The sequence below is a fragment of the Misgurnus anguillicaudatus genome, chromosome 10, assembly GCF_027580225.2.
Source record: "Misgurnus anguillicaudatus chromosome 10, ASM2758022v2, whole genome shotgun sequence".
Taxonomy (NCBI): Eukaryota; Metazoa; Chordata; class Actinopteri; order Cypriniformes; family Cobitidae; genus Misgurnus; species Misgurnus anguillicaudatus.
Genome location: NC_073346.2, coordinates 18,860,796 through 18,887,999, shown reverse-complemented (window position 1 = coordinate 18,887,999; position 27,204 = coordinate 18,860,796). Strand labels below are relative to the sequence as shown.

The following is a 27,204-nucleotide window of genomic DNA, read 5'->3' as shown; positions in this document are numbered from 1 at the left end:
CAAACTTTTTCAACGTGCGGCCCGCCCATGTGTACGGAGCTTTCCTTCGCGGCCCCCCCAAAGAAAAGTTCTGACAAATGTGTTCTAAAACACAACAATTAATTAAACATATTAAATTATACAAAGTAGTACTTGTTTGTTAGTAGCCTTATTTTTTTTAGGTTTAATTACACAGAATTTATGATAAATTAATTTATTTAAAATGTCATAAAACTGGGGCCCCCCTGGCACCATCTTGCGGCCCCCATTTTGAGAACCACTGATTTTATGAAATACATTAATTTATCATGAATTCTGTGTAATTAAACCTAAGGCTACTAACCAAAAGCACTACTTTTTTGTATAATTTAATGTTTTTTTATTAAAATGTTGAGTTTTAGAACTGTTTTTGTCACAAATTTTCTTTGGGGGGCCGTGAAGGAATGCACCGTCAAAAAGTATTGATAACAAGATGAGTAATTCATTTAATTACATTGATAAGATACAAAACGTGATTTATGTATTTTCTGTTTTTTGAGGGAGACAGACGTCGAATCAACTTTAATTCTATGTGGGAAATCATATATTTCTAACGTTACCATCGATGCAAACTGCAAAAAACATTATTTAGTTCACATATTTAATATTATATATAAAAATATTATTGCTTTAGTCTATTATATTTTAATTTATGTTTTATTTTTCATATGTTGTTTAAAATTAGCCTTAAGACATTCTATTGGTCAATTCGAAAAGTGCTTTGGACCAATCACAACGCGTGTTGTTGAGACGTTCTCAATAGGATTTCTGACAGTTGTGAAAGGAGAAGGCCATTATCGGTAAGTTGTTTATTTTATATCACTGCTTCAATGTAACGTCAATTAATGCAGTTTTTCTGCAGGATTTGTAGTTTATTATCTACAGACAGTAAGAGTCTCGACCGGGGGGGACATTCGTCGTTTTATAACGCGCGGTATCCGCCCGACTACCACCGAAGAAGCGCGTGCAACCCTTCTTCGGCGCTTCTTGCTCGTTGTGTGTTCAATGGTTCATCGCGACCGAGCACACACAGCGGCTGTACTTCCGACCCATATCGGTTATTAAAAACAATTAACCGAACTCTGTAATCATTTATCTCATATATTTGCTCTTGTTTTGCTGTTTATAGGTTTATACTTCCTAAAAGCTAGTAGGCCACTAGAGCCCGTTAGCTGAAGCAGAGGGGTTAGCCTACTGTGTACAGCTGATGATGACTAACACTGTATGTAAAAACACTCATGCTAATAAATTACTGAACTGGATTGGATTGACTTGACAGATGTCTCTTCAGGTTTGGTCATATATACAGTTATACAGATTACCAGCAGATGTAGTTACTTAATGATCATAAATAAATATATAATGTATACATACGATACAGTCTGTGAAATCCAGGCTAAATTAGGAGCATCAAAGTTTGATTTCTATTCACACAGACACATTCTGTAAACTACTATAAACATTGCTCCCAAATCCAAATAAAAAATATGTATTTTTGTGGAAAATGAGAACTGGTGGAAAAAAGGCAAACATTTATATGTGTATTATGGGTGAGGAAGTATTGACTGACAGTTCTGTAATTTCTGTAGGCCTAAATCCTTTTAACAGTCTTTGACATTATGCAGAATGAAACTAATGAAACCACTAGACTAGTGTGTGTGGCTTTGTTTTGCCACAGTTTATACACCATGTTGCACTCGACCCCCTTGTTTTAACACTGATAACATGGTGCAAAGACATTCGCCACTGACTATCTGTTTCTTCACACATACGCCTTATTATGTGTCCCCTTATTGAGGTGTGGTATACATTATGACTCAAATGATCTACTATCTTTAATGTTGTTCATTATTTCAATGTTTTTGCTTTTCACTGACGTTTATACATGCCATATAAGACATATTTAAAAAAATTGTGTTTTTCTAAAGACTTAAATAAATACTTTTAACAGGGCTAAACGAAAATATTTTTTTATACTGGCCCGGGTGGGCCAGTGGTTCAGGATCTCTTGCCTCATAAATGTGACACTGTATTATTTGTGTTGTACATCAACTTATTCTTGTGTGTCATTGCAGCTATGGAGTCCACCTCAGTGTACATGTGTTTTCCCTGTTATCGGGAGTTTCCTACACTGGAGGAAGTGCTTGCTCATCAGGTGAACTGCAATGCAGAGAGTCCTCAGTTAGTGAACAATGAGACGCCTGTTGAGACGGCGGCCGCAGCAGCTGGCCTTCCACAGGTATAAATGCACATCCACCATCATATACAGACATAATTCACAACATTATCTGCCTGATAGGCTTGCCACGTCCAGTGTTGGGGGTAACACATTACAAGTAATGTGCATTACGTAATAATATTACTTTTCGGAAGTAACGAGTAAAATAACGCATTATTTTTAAATGTACATATTAATATTTTAGTTACTTTTTTTAAAAAAGTAATGCGAGTTACTTTTCAGTTTAATTAATATGATGTAAAAAAAACAATGTACTGCATTACACTGAACGTAGCACTCTATGCGTGCGCGCCTGAGCCGAAACAGTTTCAGTAATTTTTGCGATGGAAATGTGCAATTTCTGAATGCAGAAGTTCTCATAAAATCCTCAAATGAAATCATAAAAGCCACCTGCAAGGACTGAAAAGGGTCAAGCCTCAGCCAAGAAAGAAAAAGTAACGCAAAAGTAACGTAAGCATTACTTTCCATAAAAAGTAACGCAATTAGTTACTTTTTTGGAGAGTAACTTAAAGGTGCAGTGTGTAATTTTTAGAAGGATCTCTTGACAGAAATGCAAAATAATATACAAAACTATATTATCAGGGGTGTATAAAGACCTTTTTATAATGTACCGTTATGTTTTTATTACATTAGAATTAGATGTTTTTATCTACATACACTGAGGGTCCCCTTACGTGGAAGATGCTATTTTATGCCGCCATGTTTCTACAGAAGCCCTTAATGGACAAACTTTGTTTACTAAGTTGTCTCCATCGATGACATGTTTTTCCGGTGGCGGCTACCGTAGCTTCTCTGTGTGTTTCAAAAGCGAGGGGTGAGCAGTGGCCTGAGCCCTTGTTTGCAATTTGCAACCTCACCACTAGAAGCTGCTAAAATTTACACACTGCACCTTTAATATTGTAATGCATTACTTTAGTAACACTGGTCACTTCACATGATAAGTTACCTTTTCTAGAGGTTTTTAAGGTTGTAGATAGACTTTAAATAGACTTAATCAAATAAATTTATTTTATGGCCTAAATTCTGTTTACATTTTTAAATGGGTGTGTTAACATATGCAGTTTTCATAATCTGTTTTATGCTCTAATTCCTCCTGAACTTGTAACTATAATTATCCAAAATAGACTTGAGAGTTTGAAGAGTGCTTTCCAGTAATCCTGAATGGTGAACTGAAATGTGAAAGGATAATTTAGTAAGAGGATGTTTTTTTTTGTACAGCTCCTAATTTGCTTCTTCACCACAGGAGGGAAATTAGACACTTAACATTCAGTCTTAGGCGCTCTGATGTTGATGCACTTTCAATTCCAGTTGTTATGAAAACAGTCAAGTTTGAATTAATTCTGTTTCTGTAATAACTGGTATCTAGTTATTATCCACAGCAAAAAAAAAAATTCTGTCTGTTTGCATTTTTTTAAACAAAAAGTAAATGTCACCTCAACAAAATCTTTCATACAATTATTACTCAACATCAATATACATTATATTTTAGTTTAGTTGCCTTTATTTGTTTTAGTTGCAGTTAACTATTATGTATGTTGCTACTAAGAAGTTATCACAGTGATCACAGACCATGTTCACGTAAATATTAAAGACTGGTGTACTTAAATACTAAAATACTTAAATTCCCAAAAAAAACCTGCGCTCGTTCCCATCCGCATTTTAGGACTCTAAACTAAACAGCTTTTTTGTCTCTTTGACTTTGTTTTAATTTCCATTAATTTCCTCTTATGTCATCTGACGGATCTGCACTGATAACAGATGTGGTAATAACTGCTGTCTGTTGGGTTTATAGCTGTCCTCGTCAGTCAAAGCTCCTGTTTCTCTGAGTCATCTGCTTCGCTGTTTATACCCTCTTATTAAGATGGCTTAAGTGGGTGCTCAAACTATTTAAAAGATCACATGACGAACACAAACAGTTTATGCCATATTAGTTCAATGGGATGTTGTAGTTTGTTGTGTTGGATGGCAGTAACGTGAAGCACACTGCCATGCCCTTGGTAGAAGTGAATTTTAGTGAGTGAGTGAAACGCAAGTTAACGTCTTGAGTGTGTTTTGCCACTTAGTGAGAGCTATCATCATCATTATAATTCAATTAAAAAAACCTTATCCATTAATCACGATTGACTCTAACAGTCAGAAAATTCATTAGTCTAAGGGTATGGGGACTCTAAACGTGTTAGTACAAGAACAAATATGTAATTGACTTCCCAGGAGAATAATTCCATAACCCCTTTAGAGCTGTTTTTTAGGTGTTTAATAAGTATGCCTTATTTTGATTGGTTGATCAGCATTTTATTGGGTTAAACCACAAAACGTGTGATGTCCTTTCTAGTGGACGCAGGGTCTGAAGGGGTTAAAATTGCTTTTACTATAGGTGCTCCCATCAGTCATTTCTAAATGTACAACACTGTAAAAACTAATTTTCTGTCTTTACAAGTCATTTTTTCAACCAACATTTTTTTTATCTTAATAAATATATGAGCAGTTGTATAATTGTTGAAATTGGTTAAATAAAGGTCCCATTCTTCATGTGTTTTTGAAGCTTTGATTGTGTTTACAGTGCACAATATAACATGTTTTCATGTTTCACTTGTAAATAAAGTATTATTTTTCACACAATTTACTTATCTCTATACCGCTGTTTTCACTGTCCTAAAAACGGGCTGATGTCTTCTTTGTTCTATGGAGTCCCTCCTTCAGAAATACGAAACGAGTTCTGATTATGTAGCTTGTTTTGTGTGTTGTGATTCGACAGCAGCTTAGCTTAGCAGAGCCGTTTGAGTTTAGCTGCCGATTGATGTATTCCTGTGGGCGGAGTTTAGTCAAACACTCTTGCTTTGATGTCATTCAACCGGAAAGTAGAGGGCTGTAGTCCAAACCGTCCGTTCGCTGTAAGCTTTGAAAGCCCTGTTAAACTTCTGTTAAAGCCCATAAAATACTTTTACCTAAAGGATTATTAGGAACCCCATACTAATACTGTGTTTGACCCCCTTTCACCTTCGGAACTGCCTTAATTCTATGTGGCATTGATTCAACAAAGTGCTGAAAGCATTCTTTAGAAATGTTGGCCCATATTGATAGGACAGGACCTTGCAGTTGATGGAGATTTGTGGGATGCACATCCAGGGCACCAAGCTCCTGTTCCACCACATCCCAAAGATGCTTTATTGGGTTGAGATCTGGTGACTTTGGGGGCCATTTTAGTACAGTGAAGTCATTGTCACGTTCAAGAAACCATTTTTCCAGTCTTCAACTGTCCAATTTTGGTGAGCTCGTGCAAATTGTAGCTTCTTTTTCCTATTTGTAGTGGAGATGAGTGGTACCCGGTGGGGTCTTCTGCTGTTGTAGCCCATCAGTAGAGGTCGACCGATATAGCTTTTTCTCTGGCCGATGCCAATATTTAGAAATCAGGGCAGCCGATGGCCGATATGTTTGGCCGATTTTCTATATGTACATAATAATCAAAATGTTCTCATCATTAGCAGATATTTTAAATGTAAAAATGTTACTATTTAAGTCAAAGTATTAAAAAAAATTATGACTCTTTCTGAAGACTTTTACAACCTCCTCTGCACCATGCATTTATCAGACAGATATTACCTGACACTCTGCTGTCATCATCTTTGATCAGTTTTTTACCATGGCTTTTATTGCTTCGTAGGATAAAATCCTTATTTGGTAGACCTGATAAATTATTTATTCATCATAAAGTGAACATAGTAAATGTCTATGTTTTTTAGTTGAGACTGTTATTTAGGGCAAATCTTTCTAAACACATTTACATTCTCATTTCTGAGGCGCTATAAGTGACTGATTGTGCTGACAGTGAAGTCTTGTGAGTTTAGTGTTGGGACAAATCTGTTGTTTCAACCGTTCATTCAAAAGAATCCGTTCTAAGGAGTCAGTTCGCGAATCTGACGCGTTGTGTTCTAATCCAGGCTGAGCAGCGCAAAACTGTAAACAAAGTGTTACTGTAACAACACGAAAAACATTTCCTCGGTGGATATGATTTGGTCTTCGGCTGCACACACATGGGAGTGATCTGCTTGCAGCAAGAGGCAGCGTCACGAGTTCTACAACAACGCTTAGGTGCCCGCAGATGCCCCTGCGCCTGCCAAAGCCGATTTTTTTAAATATGCCAAGAATCTGCCAAATAATCGTCCCGGCTGATAAATCGGTCGACCTCTACCCATCAGCCTCAAGGTTGTGCGTGTTGTGGCTTCACAAATGCTTTGCTGCATACCTTGGTTGTAACGAGTGGTTATTTCAGTCAAAGTTGCTCTTCTATCAACTTGAATCAGTTCTCCTCTGACCTCTAGCATCAACAAGGCATTTTTCAAATTCAGTTTGGAGTTTAAGAGATTGTCTTGACCTAGACCACACCCCTTAATGCATTAAAGCAACTGCCATGTGATTGGTTGATTAGATAATTGCATTAATGAGAAATTAAACAGGTGTTCCTAATAATCCTTTAGTTGAGTGTATAACTTTATACTAAACAATTAAAAATAATTTTTTAGATTTAAGTTGTTTAAAACTTACAAAAATCATGTAATTTTTACTCTCTTTTGATTCATTGACTCATGCTACATTTATTTTACAGCGCACATTTTATGTGTGACCCTGTCTGTTAAATGCAGGCTAAAGTCTCATTATCTAATTTTGCGATTTTAGAGCATTAAAGTTTGATTTCACTCATAGATTTCACATTAAAATTTGTAATCTCTGACATGACCTTATTCAGTCAATATATCTGACTATCAAGGTTATATTTTCACTGTTCTTAACATTATGTAGGATGATTTTTATGTACAAAACCGTAAATCACAAAAAACGACTAGCTGGGTTTTCACGGATAGGGTCACATATTATCTCTATCCTTTGACCTGAAAGTGACACTAAGATGCTCACATTTTATGGATCAGTAACATGCCATTGGTTTTTGTGAGCAAACAAATCTTCCAAACAGCCATTTTGCCCTTTAAAATTGTTGTCTTCAAGGTGTGTATGTGTTCTCGCCTCTCACTAGGTGGCAATGCAGTCTGTTCCACAGATCCAGACACAGACTGTGGATTTGTCTGCTTTGCTAGGACAGAAGAAAACTGCTCAAACTGATGCTCCACGTGTGCTGTACCAGTGTGCTGACTGCGAAGTTCTCTTCGATGCTCTGTCACTGTGGCAACAACATCGAAAGACGGGCTGTTACCATGAGACGGGGCCTGGCCCCGGAGAAGGCCGGGGAACAGTAGCTGTGTCAGAACATCAGGAGACCGTGCAAGAACAGCCTGCAGGTGAACAGACGGTGGTCAAAGAACAGAAGGAACATCCTAAAGTAAAGATGGAGAGCATTTCTCCACAGCATGAGCCAATAGAAGAGGATTCTGAAAGAGAAGTGGAGCCTGAGATCTCCAATCAGGGCTTACCAAAAAACACTGAGCTCATGGAACCTGTAGAGACCCCGGAACCTCAAGGCAATACATCTCCTGGTGAACAAAGCCCCCCTTCGAGGCGCAGGCGGCAAAAGAAGGAAAAGCCCCCATCAACCCTGCTCTGCGTGGAGTGCGGGCAGAGCTTCGGCCAGGTTTCAGAGCTCGTGACTCACCGTAGGGTTCAACATAGCCTAAAGGATGCCATCCATCGTTGCACAGTGTGCGGGGAGGGCTTCATCAACACCACACTTTTCCTCTATCATCGCAGACAGCACCGCACAGGGATGGAAAATCAACCCGTGCAAGTTCAATCTACCGTCCCACAGCTCTCCACAGCCATCATGGAGGCCCCAGGTGAAGGACTCCTACTTTTAGCTACGGCAGGGGAAGGCCAGAGTCTGATGGAGGTGACCACTCTGGAACAGACTGTAAACGAGACCCCTGTAGCACATATGGAGGTAGAGCTTGACAGTGTTGATAGAGGACAGGAGGTTCATCAACCTCCAATGGAAAGTACAGAAAGAGAGGAGATTAGTGAGGTCCTGGTGGATAAGATTGTGGAGATGGTGGAAGAGGGAGCTGGAGTAAATGAGGTAGAAGGAGTGGAGGTGGTCACTGTTAGAATTACAGAAAAACACAGTGGAGAAGTGGAGAAGGAAAATAGGGTAGAGTCGGAGAAAGCAGTGTTTGAAGAAAATCAGAGAAAGGTACAAAGTAACACAACAGAGGAACCTGTGCCAGCCTCCTCCACGGGCACTGAAGAACAGAAGTTCCTCTGTAATCAGTGTGGAGCCTCATTCACCAATGAAAAGGAGTTGGCCACGCACCGCAGTAATGAGCATGGCCTGATGGCGGCGTTGCACACCTGCACAGAGTGTGGGGCTGAGTTTATGAGCACCACACAGTTCCTGTACCATCGCCGGGAGCATCGTATGAACCCACTTGCAGGACAAAGACTCTCTGCTGAAGGAAATTGCAGGCTCTACACTACTTCAGCTGTCGGCACCATTGCGAAATGCAGCGAGAGCATTCTCAGACAACCAGGTCAGTCTAAGTGCAAACAACATAGATTAGCTGCAAAAATTCCATAGAGACCTAACTAAGTAGGATTTTCTTACATGCTGAGCTTTTGATTTGTGCAGTCTAATGATGTTAAAAACAGGCATTTAACTAACAGATAATGTTACTTTGTTATTACAGTACTTTTAGGCAAGTGGCTAAAGTTAAAATTAAAGTAACCCATGAGACCTGTAAACCTATAAAGTAAACAGTAACTGATATTAAATGAGTGTAAATATAAAAAGTTTTACTGAGCAGCCCAGCGGGTTATAGTCATAATGACTTGCGTGGTGGGGTGCAAATGGCTATCAATGTGAAATCTTAAGGGTGATCAGGAACCTCAATGAAAGTGGTTATAATTTTTGAAGATCATATATTATTTTATACGTTATGACTTATTTCAATGGTTACCTAACAAATATATAAATGTAATAAGTCACACATTATTCTGTTCAGATGTGTAGGGGCGGTTTCCTGGACAGGGCTTATCCTAGTGTTACCAAAAAACTACTTAAATGTCCTAATACAACTAAGGCATATTCCTGAAATAATCTAAACCAGTGGTCACCAACCCACTGATTTCAATCGAGCGGTACATCTTTGAGACTTCCCTTGTAGATCCCGCACGTAAGAAAACAAAACAATCAGGATCATCGGGACAATACCTGGCAGCCTGGCGACTAATTTGCCCTGCTGCCAGTCAGCCGCTTTATTGCTTCTATGTATCAAAGTCAAATTTTCCAAATTGGGTGTTCAATAGAAAAGTCATTTATTAATTTCACTTCACTGCACGCACATGCAGAGCATTCACATTGCGCACGCAACGTGCGTCTGCAGCGTGTGTAGTGTGGATTGGGATGGATAAGTCATAAAGGACTTATGCACAATTAACTTCCGCATTTGACTCAAGACTGCTCTTCGGCTTCCGGTACGGGTAATGGTAAAGTCCATTTTAGAAATCTATATTATCTTATTTGTTTATCCCTGGTGCTGTTTATTTTAATACCCCGTGTATTTAGTTTGGTGTGTGTCTGTGTGTTTTATCAAGAATTTTGCTTATTCTTGCTGTCATTGATATTTATTTTTTATTTGTCTTTTGCATTTGTAATTAATAAAGCATACATAAATGCGCAAAAATACAAGTTTTTACTGTTCTGTCGTTTACCTTGTATAACCACAGATGTTATCTTCGCTAGTACTGATGATAATAATTATACAAAATTCAGAAGTATATCAACAACAGATAAATAGCACGGTTATCAGTGCAAAATCTAACAAAAACTGTAATGCAGATACAGCAGTGTAGAAGTTCTCATGCTTTCCATTGAGTCTAACACTGTAAACACTATGACACACAGTAGTGGTGTTTAGAAGTTCTGTCCTCCCATCTTTAATAATATACTTTTATACGTTTAAATGTCAATGTGGTATTAAGTGTTGAGTATAAGTTATATTTATGTAAAGTAAATAAGCATCAACAAAATTCACTGAGGTTTTGTAACCAACGTTTCTGAATATCATAGTGCTATGACTGGCGAAGTAGTCCAGCATCCTGAGATTTCACCGGAAATACGCCATGCACCGCTGTGCATTTTTTAATACACATAATATTTAAAACACATAAAAACTTTGCTTTGTGGACTGCTCGTCATAGGGGGATCTACAGGGGTGGCAACTGCTACCCTAAGAAAAAGCTTAATGTATAAAATATACATTTAATCAGTTTATTTGACCGATTTACAGCAGGAATGCTTTAACGTAATGCAATAAAAAGACCATGTAGCATGTGTGAATGTTTCTTCAATGACATTAAAATGTTGTTCTTCACATAGTATCCTATTGAATGAAAAGCAGTTCTTGCAGTCTTTGCTCAAATTTCGGCTCACGTAAAAAGAGATAATTTATCAATTAATATAAAATTGTTAACTTTTTTTGGTGAACCACGTATAAAAAACATCCTTATAATAATGCCTAATGGTATTAAAACAAAAATGACTATAATGATATTTGAAAACATGTATTTCAACCGAGACAACTTTGTATTACCAACGATTATTTCAGTTCTGATAAAACAATTAATGTAAATGATTTAAGACGTTTCTAAAAGAGACAGCATACTAAAACCTACCAATTATGCATAAGCTTAATTTTAAAATGGGTATATTATTATATATATATATAAAAAACAAATTTTCTATCATTTTCAAACTCATTGCATTTACTTCACGGCTTTTACCAGTGGATGTGCAGTGTTCTGGCCACATTGCGCATGTTAAGTTTCAACTTTGAGAAAGTTTCTCATTTTTATTTGTCATTATTATGATAAAGTCTCATTGTTATGACATACTGACTTAAGAATTTTGAGAACTACCAAATGGTTTAACCTCCTCAGGTTAGAGGTTAAGTCTGGGCCCTTTGATAGGTAGATCTTGCCTTTCATCAAGACCGAGGTTGGGGATCTTGGGCGTTGAGGTTGGTGACCACTGAAACCCTGTCCAGGAAACTGCCTCATAGTGTTTATCCAGAATGGTTTGACCACCGAACGTGTGACAATTAGCAAAATTAAGTATTCCACAAAGTAGTGTAATAAGTTGGTGTGTGTGTAGGAGTTAAGTACCAGGTCCTAATACAATGGCCCAGAGGGGGGCACAAAGCAACAAAAAAAGCATACGGCTTGTTATTTGCAGTCTGCTTATTCCCTGCGGATTGCAGTCTCAAAAGTAATTAAACAATCTGGGCAAACGAATTGAAGTAGATGTATTAATTTCCTTCAGTATATTAACAAACTAATTCTGTCAACAGCAGGCGCAGCCATCGAGGCCCCCGCCCAGCTGAGCCGGGACTGGTCGCGCACCGCTGTGCCCCACGAGTGCCCCCATTGTGGGAAGGGCTTCACACGCCGCAGCCTGTTGCGTGAGCATGTGTTCCAGCATACTGGAAAGAAACTCTTCAGTTGCAAATTTTGCACAAAGAGCTTCCCATCTCCTTCCAGTCTGCTGCGGCACAACCTGACACACGGAGCATCCCGCTTGCACAACTGTCATGTCTGTGATAAGAGGTTCTTCCAGGCTACCTCGCTCAAACGCCATGTGCTGGTTCACCAGTTTGGAGCCCAGGATCAAAGGGTCAGAAGCAGGAAAAAAGGGAGGCTGTCCTTGAGCGGTGGACTTCTGCATACCTGTCCTGAGTGCCCGGCCAGCTTTAAGTCGGAGTCTCAACTGCTGAGTCACAGGTGCATCTATAAGTGTTTTTGGTTTTGTTTTTATGAATCTTTTCGTTCGGCTTGTTAGCTTTTCTCAGGAACTATTGATGTTGTGTTTGAATGTTCACACTGTCATTTAGCAAATGTTTAAACCTAAATTGTTTGTTTAATATCTGCCATATTGTAATGATGTGAGGTTCAGTATGATGCTGAGAGACTTTGTGAAGCAACGGCTGAGAGTAGCTGTCAGTGTAGAAGACGAGAAGGGCAAACTGATCATTTTGCTTCTGCTGATGTCTGGTGATAAACTGAAAAGGCAAATGAGAGAATATTGTGACAGTCGCATTTTACGCATTCATGCATACACTGTGGAAAACCGATTTCATGTACACTCATTCAAAATACATTACACAGTAAAGGTCACATTGTGTGAAGAGCGAGTAAAAATCAGCGTATTCAGACTCTGGAGAATATAATAACACACCTTCTGTTACTTTACACACACTTTACTTCCTAAATTAGGAAAAAAATAAGGGCTCAGATGCAAAAGCTGATAAACACTCCCTCAAAAAAGAGAAAATTATATTACTGAATGTTCTTGGCACATATTATATGTTCATCAAATACTTCAAATCCGTTTAATCCAAAAATACTGCTTTGTCGGCAGAATCTGATAAATGTACTTCAATCTTTCAGCAAAGTACTTAAAGTGCATTGAAGATGATTGTAAAATGACCAGTTTTGGCTAGATGAGATACAGCTAATGCCTCAATCTCACGAGTAAGTTGTTGGGTTTAGGGTTAAATTTGGGGATAGGATTTGAATAACAGCGCTCATCAGGCGAGATTTCACGTTGCTGTATACCTTCTAGCCACAACCATGTATCGCATTCAAACTTGTGTTGCTTGTGAGTACTTGTACCTGGAAACAACCTGAATGTGGCTGCCATGTGCATCACCGCGCCCCCTAATGTGTGGTTAAGTTTCTTTATTTTTATCTTTTGAATTGACCTATGGCTAAGCCACGCCTCCTCCACTCACTCTGACAAACAATCAACATTCGGTGACAGGCGCTTTGGCGGCTGTCACAGTAGGAGACATTTCACAGGAGGCAGTTGATGATTTTTGGAGACAGAAAGACTATATATCATCTCGAAGTCACCAAAAGGGCCTTAACTATGCATTGGAGGGTTATATTAATAATTTTTTTGTTTAGAAGATTAAAGGAATAGTCTACTCATTCTCAATATTAAAATATGTTATTACCTTAACTAAGAATTGTTGATACATCCCTCTATCATCTGTGTGCGTGCACGTAAGCGCTGGAGCGCGCTGCGACGCTTCGATAGCATTTAGCTTAGCCCCATTCATTCAATGGTACCATTTAGAGATAAAGTTAGAAGTGACCAAACACATCAACGTTTTTCCTATTTAAGACGAGTAGTTAGTTATACGAGCAAGTCAGAAATTCTTGTCATTGGCAGGGAAGCGGTTTCTCTTAATTGACGAGTTATCTCGTCAATGGCGGTGAAAGAGTTAATGATGGCCTAGTGGTCTTAGGCTACATTTACACTGGCACAAAAAATTATATTTAGTGCTCACAACTGACACAGATCAGATATTGCATATTACACGCGACTGCAATGCCAGCGCAAAATAAAGCGCATTAAAGCCGAGAATTAGGAAGTTAAGGATCACAACAACATAATTATTCAGGACAGAACGACTTGCCGATTTTATGAGCAACTGGAGCGAATTTTGGGTGATAAACTTAGCTGCCGACCCCCGTTCTCGACAGTTTTTCAGAGGAAGACGTGATGACAGAGAAAGACAATGTGGATGATGATGTTGATGCTGACAGTAATCATTAACAATGGTCTTTCCTTTAAATAAGTGATGATGATATTAACGTTAGATAGCTAACATTCGCCCAGTTAAGCAAGCATTCTGTCTGGGCGGGAGTTTAATGTAAACATGGACATCGGATATGAGGCGTGTCTAAAGTATGTGTAAACAGGCAGGAAAAAAAATCGAATATGGTAAAAAGATTGGATCTGTGCATAAAGATTTGAAGTGTAAATGCAGTCTTAGATATCCCTCTTTTTCTATGGTTACAGTTCTTTGTGCTAGCTGTCATCTGCATACCCATTACAGCTGAATATGCTGCTCCATCTCTGATTTAGGTTTAATTCAAAAGAAATTCAATAACCAGAAATTCAAAAGTTCGTCATAGTACTGCATTGTATATGATTATAATGCTTATCTAATAATTCGTAACCCTATTCACAGGGGCCTTCATTACTGGATTTCTCTTGCTGTTCGATTGTATCAGAGTAAAACATATCAGCGTTGCCTTTGTACTGAGTTATTATCTCTATATAACATCAGCTGAGTTTCTAGATCACTGATACAGCTAATGAAAACAGATAAACTGCTCATTTGTTTACAACTAATAAGCACATGTCAGTAATTTGCTGAAATTACATTCTTAATTATAATGTCAGCAATTTTACGCAACAAAAATATGATTTTCTCCCAGACATTTTACTGAAAACCCTGGTTAGAGATGACACGTTCCCAAGGGATGAAGAATTAAGTATGAGCAGTAATTACTGATGTCAGCAATAATTATAAAGAGCCCTAGTGATTTTAATCCCAAGTGAGTAGCAGTTAAGACACGAGAAAGAGGCCGCCGGTCCATCGCATGGCTCCTTTATTAAAAGATGCCATTTAATTTTTTATGCATGTCCATGACCATCTAAGATGTCAGCAAATTGGCACATGGCTTTTTTGCATAAGGTTTGTTGTTGGATTGGCTCCCGGGACCACGATGCAGCCGTTCTCATTTATTTTCTTTGCTTTCTCCTAGGCTTCTACACACCAGCCATCCCTTTCCTTGCAAAGCGTGCGGGGAGGCATTTAAACGGCGCAAGGAGCTGGACCTCCATTATCTCATCCACGAAGGTCAGCTTGAGAAACCATTCGCACATTTAGCCTTTTATCCTAATGAAGTCCATCTTACACACACTTATGCTCCAAAATTAACACCAAATGCAAATAAAAATTGTCTTTGATATCTAAACGAAACTGTTACTACTCCCCAGCTAGCTGGTAGTATTTTTAGGAATTACATAATATGTGGTTCCAAACACAATTGCTGGTTTCATATGATGTAATCAAACCAGAGATACAATCTATAAAAAAAGGAAATTCCACAGATTATTGTGCCTCTCACAACATTTTTTTTACTTTGTGGTGCAACCCCCAAAAATCTGCGCCGCTGAATATTTCTGGCGGTAAGCCACCAAAACAAACAAATAAATTAATCATTTTTTGGCACATACTGTTTCGCTTCAGTGATTCACTGGCTCATCTCATTTATGATATCTCGAGTGATATAATGGCCTATGTTTGGCACAAATTTGCAAAAGCACGCACTAAATAATTTATTAGTCGAATACATTTTTTAAGTGAATAAGCAACATTTAGGCGCCCCATTGGCAGGTGAGAAAAGTTAATTTTGGAGACTTCACACACATGTCCAGATCTTTATTAAGTGGCCCATTTAGTTCCTTCAGTCTCCCCAGCTCTGTCTGTGTTAATGATTGTGTTTCTGGCCACACACACATCCTGTGACAGAACTGTCAGACGAATGAGCTTTCATTGATTGGTTCTGGCTAAACCGATGGGGTCAGAGGTCATATCGATCAGTATGGGTTGTGTGTGTATATTGATAAGATCAGCTGCTGATCACCATCACCTCTCAGATCTGAGCTGCTAACACAGATCAGTCCACCATCACTGCTCTCCATCACTTCTTCTGCAATACAGTGATTAAAAAGACCTGGATGGATTTTTTTTATAGGTGTAAATAAAGGAGTGCAGGGTTGCTTTGCAGAAGCTTTTAAAAGGTCAGTATTGCTGAGTCACAGACGACAGGCGGTGTGAAAGCTTAATCAAAACGGTCTGCATCTAAACATCAGCTGAGGAGCCACATCACCCGTGACCCCTATAAAGGGCTGTTTTGTTTCTGGGTATGTGCCGTACATTCTGCAAAATGTCTGTTTATCAGTGTTCCTCGCTCTGATTGGTTCCTTGTAAATAAGTGGCATCTGGCTTTTTTGTGTTTGTGTTTGTGTTGCTCTCTCTCTCTATTCCCATCTTCCTCTCTAGACGAGGAACAAACGTGTTTGTTTTTCTCGCTTGATAAAAAGCCAAAGATGTGCTTTTGTGTGTGTGTGAGACAGAATCTGTGCATAAACATGAGCATCTCCTATGTGTTGTAAATCAGAAACTAGAGACTACAGCGTCTGTATACATCTCCCTTTGTATTTTTGTAAATAGGCCTTTAAGAATTATTAAAGGGGAGAATGAAAAAAGATGTGCCACTTAAATTTTGTTACTTCTGGAGTCAAAATTAAATAAGAAAAACATTACAAATATAAGAGCACTAAAATAAATGCGATCCATTGTATTTCAAGATTCCCGTTATCAGCTGAAATTTGAAGAAAACATCCATAGACAAATCCCATAGACCAGGGTTTCCCAAACTGGGGAGAATTGGGAGGGGGTTCGTGAGTTGATGAGAAAAATTAATTTTAATTACATCATAAAATGTAAATAAATAATTTTAAAATAACAAAAAATCTAAATAAAACACTTGCTTACAAAAAGATACATTTTATTTGTTTAATCTGCATATTTTGTGACTATTACACAACAAATCATCAAAATCTGAAAACTGATGCAAAACGAAAAGTACGTTTTATGCATCAATAAAAGAAAATTAGCAGATAAAGGTCCAATAGCAGGTAAAAATAACAATAACTGTAAAATACTATTAATAAAAACTTTAAAAGGAATGAAAAATAAATTATTTTAACTTAAACATCAAGTGTGCTATTTAATTATTGAAATATTTACTTAAAATCTCAAGTAAACAATTAAGGTCAAGGTTGTAGTGCTGCCTTTATTCGCGACTAATCATTTGCAGAATAAAAGTTTTTGTTTACATAAAGCGCACGCACACACACACACACACACGTATATAATTAAGAAACATTTGCATGTGTATATACATGTTTATATATAATTTATATTATATAAAAATATAAAATATTTATTATATAAACATATATTTTTCTTAAAATAAATAAATGTATTTATTTATTTATTTTAGATTTATTTATTTATTTTAGATTTATTCATTTTAGATTTATTTATATAATAGATATTTTTATATAAACATGTATATACACATGCAAATGTTTCTTAATTATATACATGCGTGTGTGTGTGTGTATTTGTACATAATTATTATTCACAGTACACACACACATATTATGTAAACAAAAACTTTTATTCTGCAAATGATTAGTCGCGAATAATCATGAGGCAGCACTACAAGGTTCTGGCTGAAAATAAGTTTGAAAACCACTGCCATAACAAAATAACCTCAAAACAGATTGTGCAGTTTGTTCGAATAGGACACACAACTTGCCCCCGCTCTACCCTATATCCAGATGTGTTTTAAAAAGTATCCCATTCTTAATTACTATCAATCTTTTTATCTGTAGATAAAGAACCAAAGACGTGTCCAAACTGCAGCGCTCAGTTCCTGAATCAGACAGTGCTGGAAACGCACCTGCAGCGCTGCACAGGGGAGGCCGTGGTGCGCCGCAGGTATAAAGGTCAAGGACGAGGGAAGGTGGGGGGTCAGCTGGAGTGTGATATGTGCGGCCACCGCTGTGTCACTCAGGATGGTCTTGACCTGCACCGGCTCTCCCACACTGGTCAGACGCCTCTGCGGTGCCCGCTCACACCCTGCAGACGACGCTTCGCCTCCAGCTCCGCATTGGGGGAACACCTTGTGGCGCATTGCCGTGGCGCGCTGGGCAAGAAAAGCGTTCCACGCCGGTTCACCTGCGAGTTCTGTGGGAAGGAATTCGCCTACGCGTCCACATTCTCCGTTCACTTGAGAACGCACACCAATGAACGACCCTTTGAGGTAATAGTATAACTTGCTATAACTTTGATTTTATCAAAGAAGTTTGTTTTTTATTTAGTATCTTACATTTTTTCATTGGTTTGCCGTTTCAGTGCACTCACTGTGGGAAGCGTTTCCGTCAACTTCCACACCTGCAGGATCACGAGCGCATCCATAGTGGCGAGCGACCGTTCTCGTGCTGGGTGTGCGGTAAAAGCTTCAGCGTGGCAGCGAGGCTCACAGAGCACGCCCGCGTGCATAGCGGCGAGCGACCATATGTCTGCCCTCGCTGTCCCACCGCCTTCCGTTCGCGACCCAACCTCGACAAGCACATGCGTCTCCATGCCAACGACCCAGTTGACCCCAACGCACCAAATGCATTGGACGACGATACAGCCGTTCAAACCATCCTCTTAGTACAAGAGTCTGCCTCTTCTTCACCGCCCTCTTCCTCATCCGGTCTTCCTGTGGTCCAGGAGGGCATGTTGGTGTCAGAAGAAGGCGGCTCATCTGTGGTTTTTCTTCACCCTAACATCAGTGTGCCAGGCTTCTCTGTGCCCTCTTTAACTGCTTCAAACATCTCTGTAGTGACAGGTCAAGATGTTCCTCACACAATTGAAGTTATCTTAGAGGAGACTGTGTAATGAAAGAAATGGGGGGGGGGTAATCAAATGAATGCAAATTGTAGATAGTTACCTGAAATTATACTGCTTTTTTGGTGGAGTATTGGCAGATTCAGCAGTGGGTAGAAATAGCAGGTGTAGTTTTGTCTTCATGAGAGATGGCTCTGTGTACGGGTAGAATATATTTTGCTTTGGCAAAATAGGAATACAACGACTCTGCATCTTTGCCCAAGAGAAAATAAAAATAAAAACATATGCGTTTTTTATATTTAAATTTGCCACTGCATTTACGCTTTGATTTTATCTTTTGGTGTCAGATGTTTTATCTGCCATTAATAAAAAGCTTGAGCCCATTGGGTTGTAACTCATTAATTAAAGGCTGTCTTGACTTATTTTTTGAAGAAGCTTTGGCTCAAAAACAGTACTTATTTAATTTTACATTTGAAGAATTCAGATGCAAAACCCGCAAAGTGTGTCTGACACGTTTTCTTGAATAAAGTCTCTTCAGGTTCAGTAATTTCAATTTAATGGCAATGAAAAGATTAATAGTAACTGAAATGCCTCTTTTTTTTACAAATGTCACTTAATTTCATTGTAATTTAACAACTGTATCTTTCACTGCAAAACCCTCTAAGTGCATGCACGTTTTTTGGCAAAAACCTGATTAAAGGTTCCATTCTTTCTGTTTTTGAAGCTTTGATTGTGTTTACAATGCGCAATGTAACATATTCATGTTATACGTGTAAAAAAGGCATTATTTTTCACAAAATTTCTTTATCTGTATAGCGCTGTTTTCACTGTCCCAAAAACAGGCTGATGTCTTCCTTGTTCTGTGAAGTCCCTCCTTCAGAAATTCGTAACGAGTTCTGATTGTGTAGTTTGTGTAGTGTGTTGTGATTCGATAGCATCGTTAGCTTAGCTGGCGACTGATGTATTCCTGTGGGCGGAGTTTAGTCAAAAACTGTTTTACTAACATCATTAAAGCAGGAAGTAGAGGGCTGTAGTCCAAACCGGCCGCTCTGGCTTTGAAAGGGGAATTCTGTTAGAGAAAATATATTGCCTGACAGTGAACTTTGAGCTTTATCATTTTACAGGTATTATTTATGCTATTAAAGCAATGTTGCACACTAACTAAGGTTTAAAAAATGGGATTGGGAACAACGTGACCTTTAAAAAAATCCACTTCTTTGGACAAGACATAGTAAACAGTTGCAAAATATCTAAAGATGCAACCAGAAACATTGCAAATGATGAAAATCAGAATTCAAATTTTTAAAAATGAAGAAACTGAAGCACACATTAGGGGGTGCTGTGATGCATGGGGCGGCCACATTTGGGTTGTATTCAGTACTTACAAATAAGTACTTACAACGGACCCAAGGTTGAATGTGATCCAAGATCATTTCACAATTGTCTTTCGTGTATTTTGCAGAAAAATCGATGTGGCATTTAACAGATTCTGCCAACAACCTGGTATCTCTGAATGAAACAAGGCCGGGATTAAGCAGATTTAAAGCGAAATTAATAAACATATAATATGTGCCGAGAGCATTTGGTTAGCATAATCTAATTTTTTGACAGAAGTGGCGTTTAGCGGCTTTTGCATCTGAGCTTTTCATTTTAACCCTTTACTTTTGAACAGGCCATTGTGGTTTATGTAAACACCCTCTGTTAAGATTTTGTTAATCAAGTTTTTCTAGGTGTGCACAATGCCGTGAAAAATAAATGATGTAAAATAATAATGTAAATGTAATATGTGCTTATGTAAAATAAATTGAGAACGTTTTTCATGCATTGTACGCTATACTTATCTAATTTACATACTAGATTTTTTCCCAACAGCTGTGATATTTCTAACCGTATAGACTTCTATTACTGTCATTATGTTCTGATACCACACTATTAGTGTTTCATTGCATGAGCCATTTAAACAAAAAAATGTTCTGACATAAAGAGCTTTTCAATAAACTGAACCCCTGAATACATCCAAAAACAAATGATCTTGCAGCTTTAGGTGTGAATGATGACTGCAGTGGAAACGGAGCCTATAGTTTGAACACTTAACTACAAATCTCGCCCTGAATTTTTTCCAGTCGAATGGAATTTAAGTTGAGCTCCATTACCTCAGTTCATTGAGAGATTGAGACAGAGAACTGGGTCATTGGAGCTCATGTGTTTGCTCTGTTTAAGCTCCCTTTATTTACTTCCTGCTAAACTTCTCTTCTATACGCCTGCTGCATCATTATGATTAGTCCTGTTAATGATAGACATTGATATCCAAACACCATTCCTGTACCCCGCACTGAATTCCCAAACAACAAACTGAACGATATCTTACCGGCTCATTAATTTACAGACTTTGACTTGCAATTACTGTGTGACCTTCATGTAAATGGGCAATTTATGATGCACCTGAGGTTTTTCTTGAGCTGCTTTGGGGGGAAAATGAAAGGGATAAACAATTCATTGTTGTGATAGAGTCCAGGGGCGTCATGCACCATTTTTTTTAAGTGGCACAGTGTGCACAGCTCACAGAAATGTGCATATACAGACATCAAACGAAATATAGAGCTTTCGGTCTTTTCCATGGCACCTACATTTCTAACAATCTGAGCGCCTTCATGCAAAAACCTCCAAAATAAAAGCATTGACTAACTTTTATATCAAATACTATTCAATTGGAAAAATGACACATTGGCATCATATTTACATCTGAAACGGCATGTTTTGTTTATTTACGTTTTGTTTAATGATTTGTTTAATTGTGTCATTAATGCATTTTGCACAACAACTGCATTATCCTATCAAATTCATGTGATTTTAAATCCATAAAGTATATCAACAATGACAATGACATGAGCTATAGCCACGTGAGTGAGTTTAATGTTTCATAATCATTTCATATTGATGAAAATATGTTTAGATAAAATTATTAGAGGGATGCATTTTTGCATTAAATTTTACTTCATATGTAAGCATGTGTGATTCCCCTCTGTGAACTCTGGCGAACTTTGGCGTTGTACCAAGAAGATGAATCTAGAAATCTCTACTACTAATATAACATCGAGACATCACATTTTAAACCAAAAATTTTCTACACAAAGAAGGTTAACTGCACATTACCGTACTGGGGTTTGGAAATGTTGTGAGTGTTTCTTACACGTTTTACTTCCTGACGTCTGTGGCTAGAATTGTAATGTAACATGATCAAAATGGCAAAAATCTCTGAAAAGTGACAAGAATGCAGCACAGAATTGATAATATTGTGCATATTAACCCTAATATGTCTCTTGGGGTCAATCTTACCCCCAAGCCACTTTTCTTTAATTTAAAAACATGGTTCCCTTCATCTCAGTGGAATAAGATTTTGTGACTTTCCAGATTATCAAGATTTATATGAAAAAAAACTAGGCTTGATTTGGTTGTTCTAAAGAGGTGTAAAAAATTCACCAAAAGAGGCCCTTTGGGGTAAAATGACCCAAATTGAAATGAATGGGAAATGCAAAAAAAAAAAAAAAAATCTTTTTATTTGTCAAAAAATAATCAATGCATCCAGAAAATCTTTTACACAGAAAGGTAGGCCTGGTACTAAAACACAAATGCAATATAGAAAAGACATGCTCAATCACACACACACACATGCGCGCACATACACACACACACACACACACACACACACACGCATACACAGACTCTCACACATACAAAGACAAAGTAAAACTTACACACATAAAGACAGACACACACAAAAGACAAAGTCACAAATGCGTGCGCACACACACACACACACACACTTACATTCATTCAAATTTCTGTGGCATTTTGTAACACCAGACACAAAAAATTCTACTATTTGAAATAATATTTATTTTTAATGTCCTTTTTAATGTTTATATAAAAATAAATTCACAAAATGTTTAACTAAAATGGTGATGTTGAGCAGTTGGACAAATCCAGTAAAATGAATGGGTCTCTATGGGCATCTGCTGGTCAAAATCATTTATTTCCTAAACTGTAATTTTTTTTCCTAAACACCAAATGGCCGAAATCAACATTTAACATCTAGATCAATATCTAAAAACAATTTAAATCAAATTTAGATAAAAATGTATGTGAATTTTTCATAAACATTTGATATTTTACAGGTAAGCTAATATGGTGTAGTTGAGGAATTGAGTGGTAGGTACAAAAATACTTAATATCTCCCAAAACACAGCATTAATGTATAAATGGGAAGTAAACAAAAAATTATATATTATTTATATCATTAAAATGTATATTTTTTGTAATCACTCTTTTAATTTCTGGGGTCAGTTTTACCCCCAAGGAACTCTAACAGGAAAATAGTGGCTTATGAGGGTTAAACAGATTAACAGAAGTAACCGATTAATGGACGCTTGTTTGATTTTGAGGTTGCATGCAAAATCCTTTTGGCTCAAAAAACTGAGGGGGCACGTGTCCCCTCAGTTTGAATGGGCATGACGCCTCTGATTGAGTCTGCCGTCTATTTTGAATCTACATTCATGTCATCTGTTACGAAAGGGATAGTTCACCCAAACATGTTTAAAACAGATCTGAGGCACCATTGACTTCCATCGTAGGAAAAACAATACTATGGAAGTCAATGGTGCCCCAGATCTGTTTTTCAAAATATCTTCATTTGTTTCCAGCAGAACAAAGAAAATTAACTGTCCCTTGGAAAAACTGAGCAGTCCTAGCTAAATTTTATTTAAAACCCGTATAGAGGCGAATATATGTATTATTTAAACGTGTTCTTGTTTCCTCATTCCTAAACACTTGTCATCCGTCTGCTCACAGTGGGTCACCTTTATTCCCCCTCCAAGGTTTGTAATTCTATAAATATCTGCTTTCGAGTAGCAGCCGTGAGGCTAAATATTCAGCGTTGGGCAGAAACCTGCTGACCTTACAACACAGCAGTGAGTACAAAAAATTGATGGGTACTTGGGGACTGCAAACACCACCATTACTGTTCAAACAAAACCTTTACACATCTTCCTATCACTATTACTTCATACAACCTTTAAACACAAAACAAATCTCATCACACCATATTCAAACTTTTTTTTAAAGTAAATCGTCCTGCTGAACTGTGCATGTAAGTCCTTACAGATATCCTTTATTTTTCCTTTCCTCTCTGTCTCTCTTTGCTGAGGTAGCTGTACCTACTGTGACTTTGACAGAGTGTTCCCCTTGTGTGTTGGCCCTTTGTGGGTGTGTGTGTGCTATATTTGTACCGCAGTACGTGTGTGTGTGTTTGGAGAGGGATGTGCCTAAGCATCAGTATACTGTGTATTTATCTACACGTGTGATACAAGCTCTATTATGAGGTTGTTTGTGTGTGAAAATGACGCTTTGGCCTTCATGCATGTTTTGATTTATCTTTGTGTGTTTTTTTAGAAATGGGGGCTACACATGATGAATGAGGTGGGAGGTGTGCAGATGTGTACCGTGTAATGCTTATGTGTTTTGCACACTGCATCCTGTTTAAAGGTTTGTCATGCCTATCTGGTCTAGTCGGGTTTATTTCTCTCTCATTCTCTCACAAGCAAGCTCTCTGTCTGCCGGTCTCTCGTTTCACTGCTACACCATCTCTCTCGCCCGCTCCCCCAATGCCCCCCCCCCATTTATTGTAGAGGCTGTGTGACTGGAATACTGAGCAGCTAATCATTATTCCAGCAGTGAGGCACGGTGCACAGGATGAATGTCAATTCTCTTTACCTCTCGTACTCTCTTTTCCCATTCCCTCTTTTTCCCTATCCTTCCTCCGTTTCCTCATCCCTCTTCCCACTCACTCCATCATTCCTCTTCCTTTCGCTTTTCTACCTCCCTTTCCGTCTCTGTCCCAGCTTCCCCTCCCATTCAGCACCGCTCTCCCCCCCTCTCTCTTTTAGCCTTGTACCCTTGGGTTTCTAGTTGTCTTTGTAAAGAATAACAAGGAAGTCTTATGGAAATGAGGGTTAGAGGTATGAATTTGTCATCGGTTACATGTATGGCACATACTGTATGTTTCAAAATATCCATCATTTTGCAGGGCAAGATGTGTATCCTGGAGTTTCTGTGTTGCATCAAAGAAAAGACGTGCGTTGATGATGATGCTGCGGAGCAGAGCAGAGGTGGAGAGACAGCTGTTGAATGCATATTTAGCCGTTTCAGGGAAAGGGAGAGAGATGACTCCAAACAAGGCTGCAGTGAGGGGGACTCCTGCTTAACAACAGGTGCACATCACAGCCTCTTAAAGTAACACACACAAACATATAAAGGGGATGCATAGGGGAAACTTTTGTAAAAGATGCTTTGCAAATAATTGCAACTGAATGATTTTGTGTCAACACTTTGGACAAATTTGGACAAACCCAACCCAAGGTTTAATTAAAGGTCACATTCTTCCAGATCCCATTTTTTAAACCTTAGTGTGCAATGTTGCTATAATAGAATAAATAATACCTGTAAAATGATAAAGCTCAAAGTTCACTGCCAGGCGATAGATTTACTTTAAAAGAATTTGCCTTTCAAAGCCTACAGCGAACGGCCGGTTTGGACTACAGCCCTCTACTTCCTGCTTTAATGACGTCAGTTTTTTTGACTAAACTCCTCCCACAGGAATACGTCAGTCACCAGCTAAGCTAACGGCAAGCTAAGCTGCTATCGAATCACAACACACTAAACAAACTACACAATAAGAACTTGATATGTATTTCTGAAGGAGGTAATTCATAGAACAAGGAAGACATCAGCCCGTTTTTAGGACAGTGAAAACAGTGCTATAGAGATAAGTAAATTGTGTGAAAAATAATGCGATTTTTTACATGTGAAACATAAACACATGTTATATCGCACACTGTAAACACAATCAAAGCTTCAAAAACACAGAAAGAACGGTACCTTTAACTTGGAAAATGTCCATATTTGACCCAACCATGGGTTGAAACAACCCAGAATAGGTTCATTTAAACCCAGCTGTTGGGTTTGTCAATATTTAATCCAACTATCGGCAGCATTTTTTTTTTACCGTGAACATTGACCTTAAAGTGCCTGTGAAATCAGAGGCTATGAATTAGCTTCCTGATTTTTCACAAGTATACAGTAATTGTTCCTTTTTAAATAAAATTTGTATTTGTATTTAAGCGCTTATGAATAGAGATATCTGCTTTAGTTTTGTAAGAATACTGGTGTGATGGTTTTAAAGAGATATTACATTGTATCGAATGAGCAATTCCAGCCTTATGGATGTGACATTTGCAGTCAAAATTTGAAATATAAATTCACAAGGAATACATTTCTTACCAATATAGTGAACCATCTGTTTATATTTTCATAAACCCCTGATGATAGAGTTAAGACATCAGAAGCATATCAATTTATTACAGGTTTTCTATTTAAGATAAGGGAAACATACATTATGGATGTAACATAAAATGGTTATTAACTCTTTCCCCACCATTGACAAGTTATCTCGTCAATTAAGAGAAAAAAATTGCATAAAAAATGTATTCCTGATGAGGTGTTAATGTTAACCATCTATGGGAAGAACACAGACGCTGTACAACAGAGGTTCGGAACATAACATTAGGAGTGCGTGGTTAAAGTTTGTTTTTAAAGAAGTTCCAGCTTGCATGGGGAGTGTTTGATTTCTTTGTGTACCGCGGATTCATTCAAAGAAGCCACAAGTCGGTGCTGGATTTGCAGAGAGCACCACTAATATTGGATCTGACAAAAATTACACAGCAGTATACACAGTAAGTAAAACATTTAAAATGAACACATAATGTGTTAAAAAGTTTAACACAAAGCAATGTGTTAAAATTAACACACCCTGGATGTGTTAATTTTAACACATTGCTTTGTGTTAAACTATTTAACACTATGTGTTGTTTTTAACACATTATGTGTCATTTAAGTTCATAAAAAATAAAAGGGACAACACAAGATGTGTCAAAACAACACAAAGCGTGCCGCTCCAAAAATAACACAGGAATGTGTTAAATTAATAACAACACACTAGATGTGTTGTCCTTAACTAGACACAAGATGTGTTAATTTAACACATTCATTTTAAGAGTGTAGTAAGAAATCGCTGGATATGTCCTGTTGTAACATCAGTGTCTAAACATATATTTGACTGTTTTAATTTACTAAAACCATTAAATGATTAATAAAGGTGCAACACTTAACAATACAACTGTACTTTAACAGTAGAAATAGTCAGTGATAAGGACTTACCAGCCGCAGTTTAGATTCCGATGCGCGCTTACTGTGTTGTATACAGTAATTTAGTCACGTCGAGTTTAAAGTTTTGTTTCTACTTTACTATACGTACTGTCATTTTAGTGTATCATCTTTAGCACCCAGAATCTATTTGTGGCTCAAACATATATGTGTTTAGCTGCTATTTTTACACATTTATGTTTTTAAAACATTTCCCCACATGTAATGACGGGGAATGAAGCTATCCAATCATAGTAGTGGACAGCATCAGAACCATGTTACAAAATAGCCTATTACTTATTGCTTTTGATGTTTTTCATCGTAAAAACCACGCGAACATCACAAGTAGACCTCAGACAACAGTATAAAACAATAAAATCAACAGATACATTGCCCCTTTAAACTGATCTCTAACAAAATTCC

At 37.9% G+C, this 27,204-nt stretch overlaps 1 protein-coding gene across 1 annotated transcript; it reads left to right on the top strand.

Moving 5' to 3' along the window:
• Positions 1 to 684: 684 nt before the first annotated feature.
• znf574 (zinc finger protein 574) lies at positions 685 to 20,347 on the top strand. Its single transcript, XM_055210025.2, has 7 exons — positions 685 to 818; positions 2,094 to 2,257; positions 7,287 to 8,730; positions 11,548 to 11,977; positions 14,816 to 14,910; positions 17,523 to 17,953; positions 18,046 to 20,347. Exons 2-7 carry the CDS (start codon positions 2,096 to 2,098, stop codon positions 18,574 to 18,576), a joined length of 3,093 nt encoding a protein of 1,030 aa, XP_055066000.2. The 5' UTR covers positions 685 to 818; positions 2,094 to 2,095; the 3' UTR covers positions 18,577 to 20,347.
• Positions 20,348 to 27,204: the final 6,857 nt, after the last annotated feature.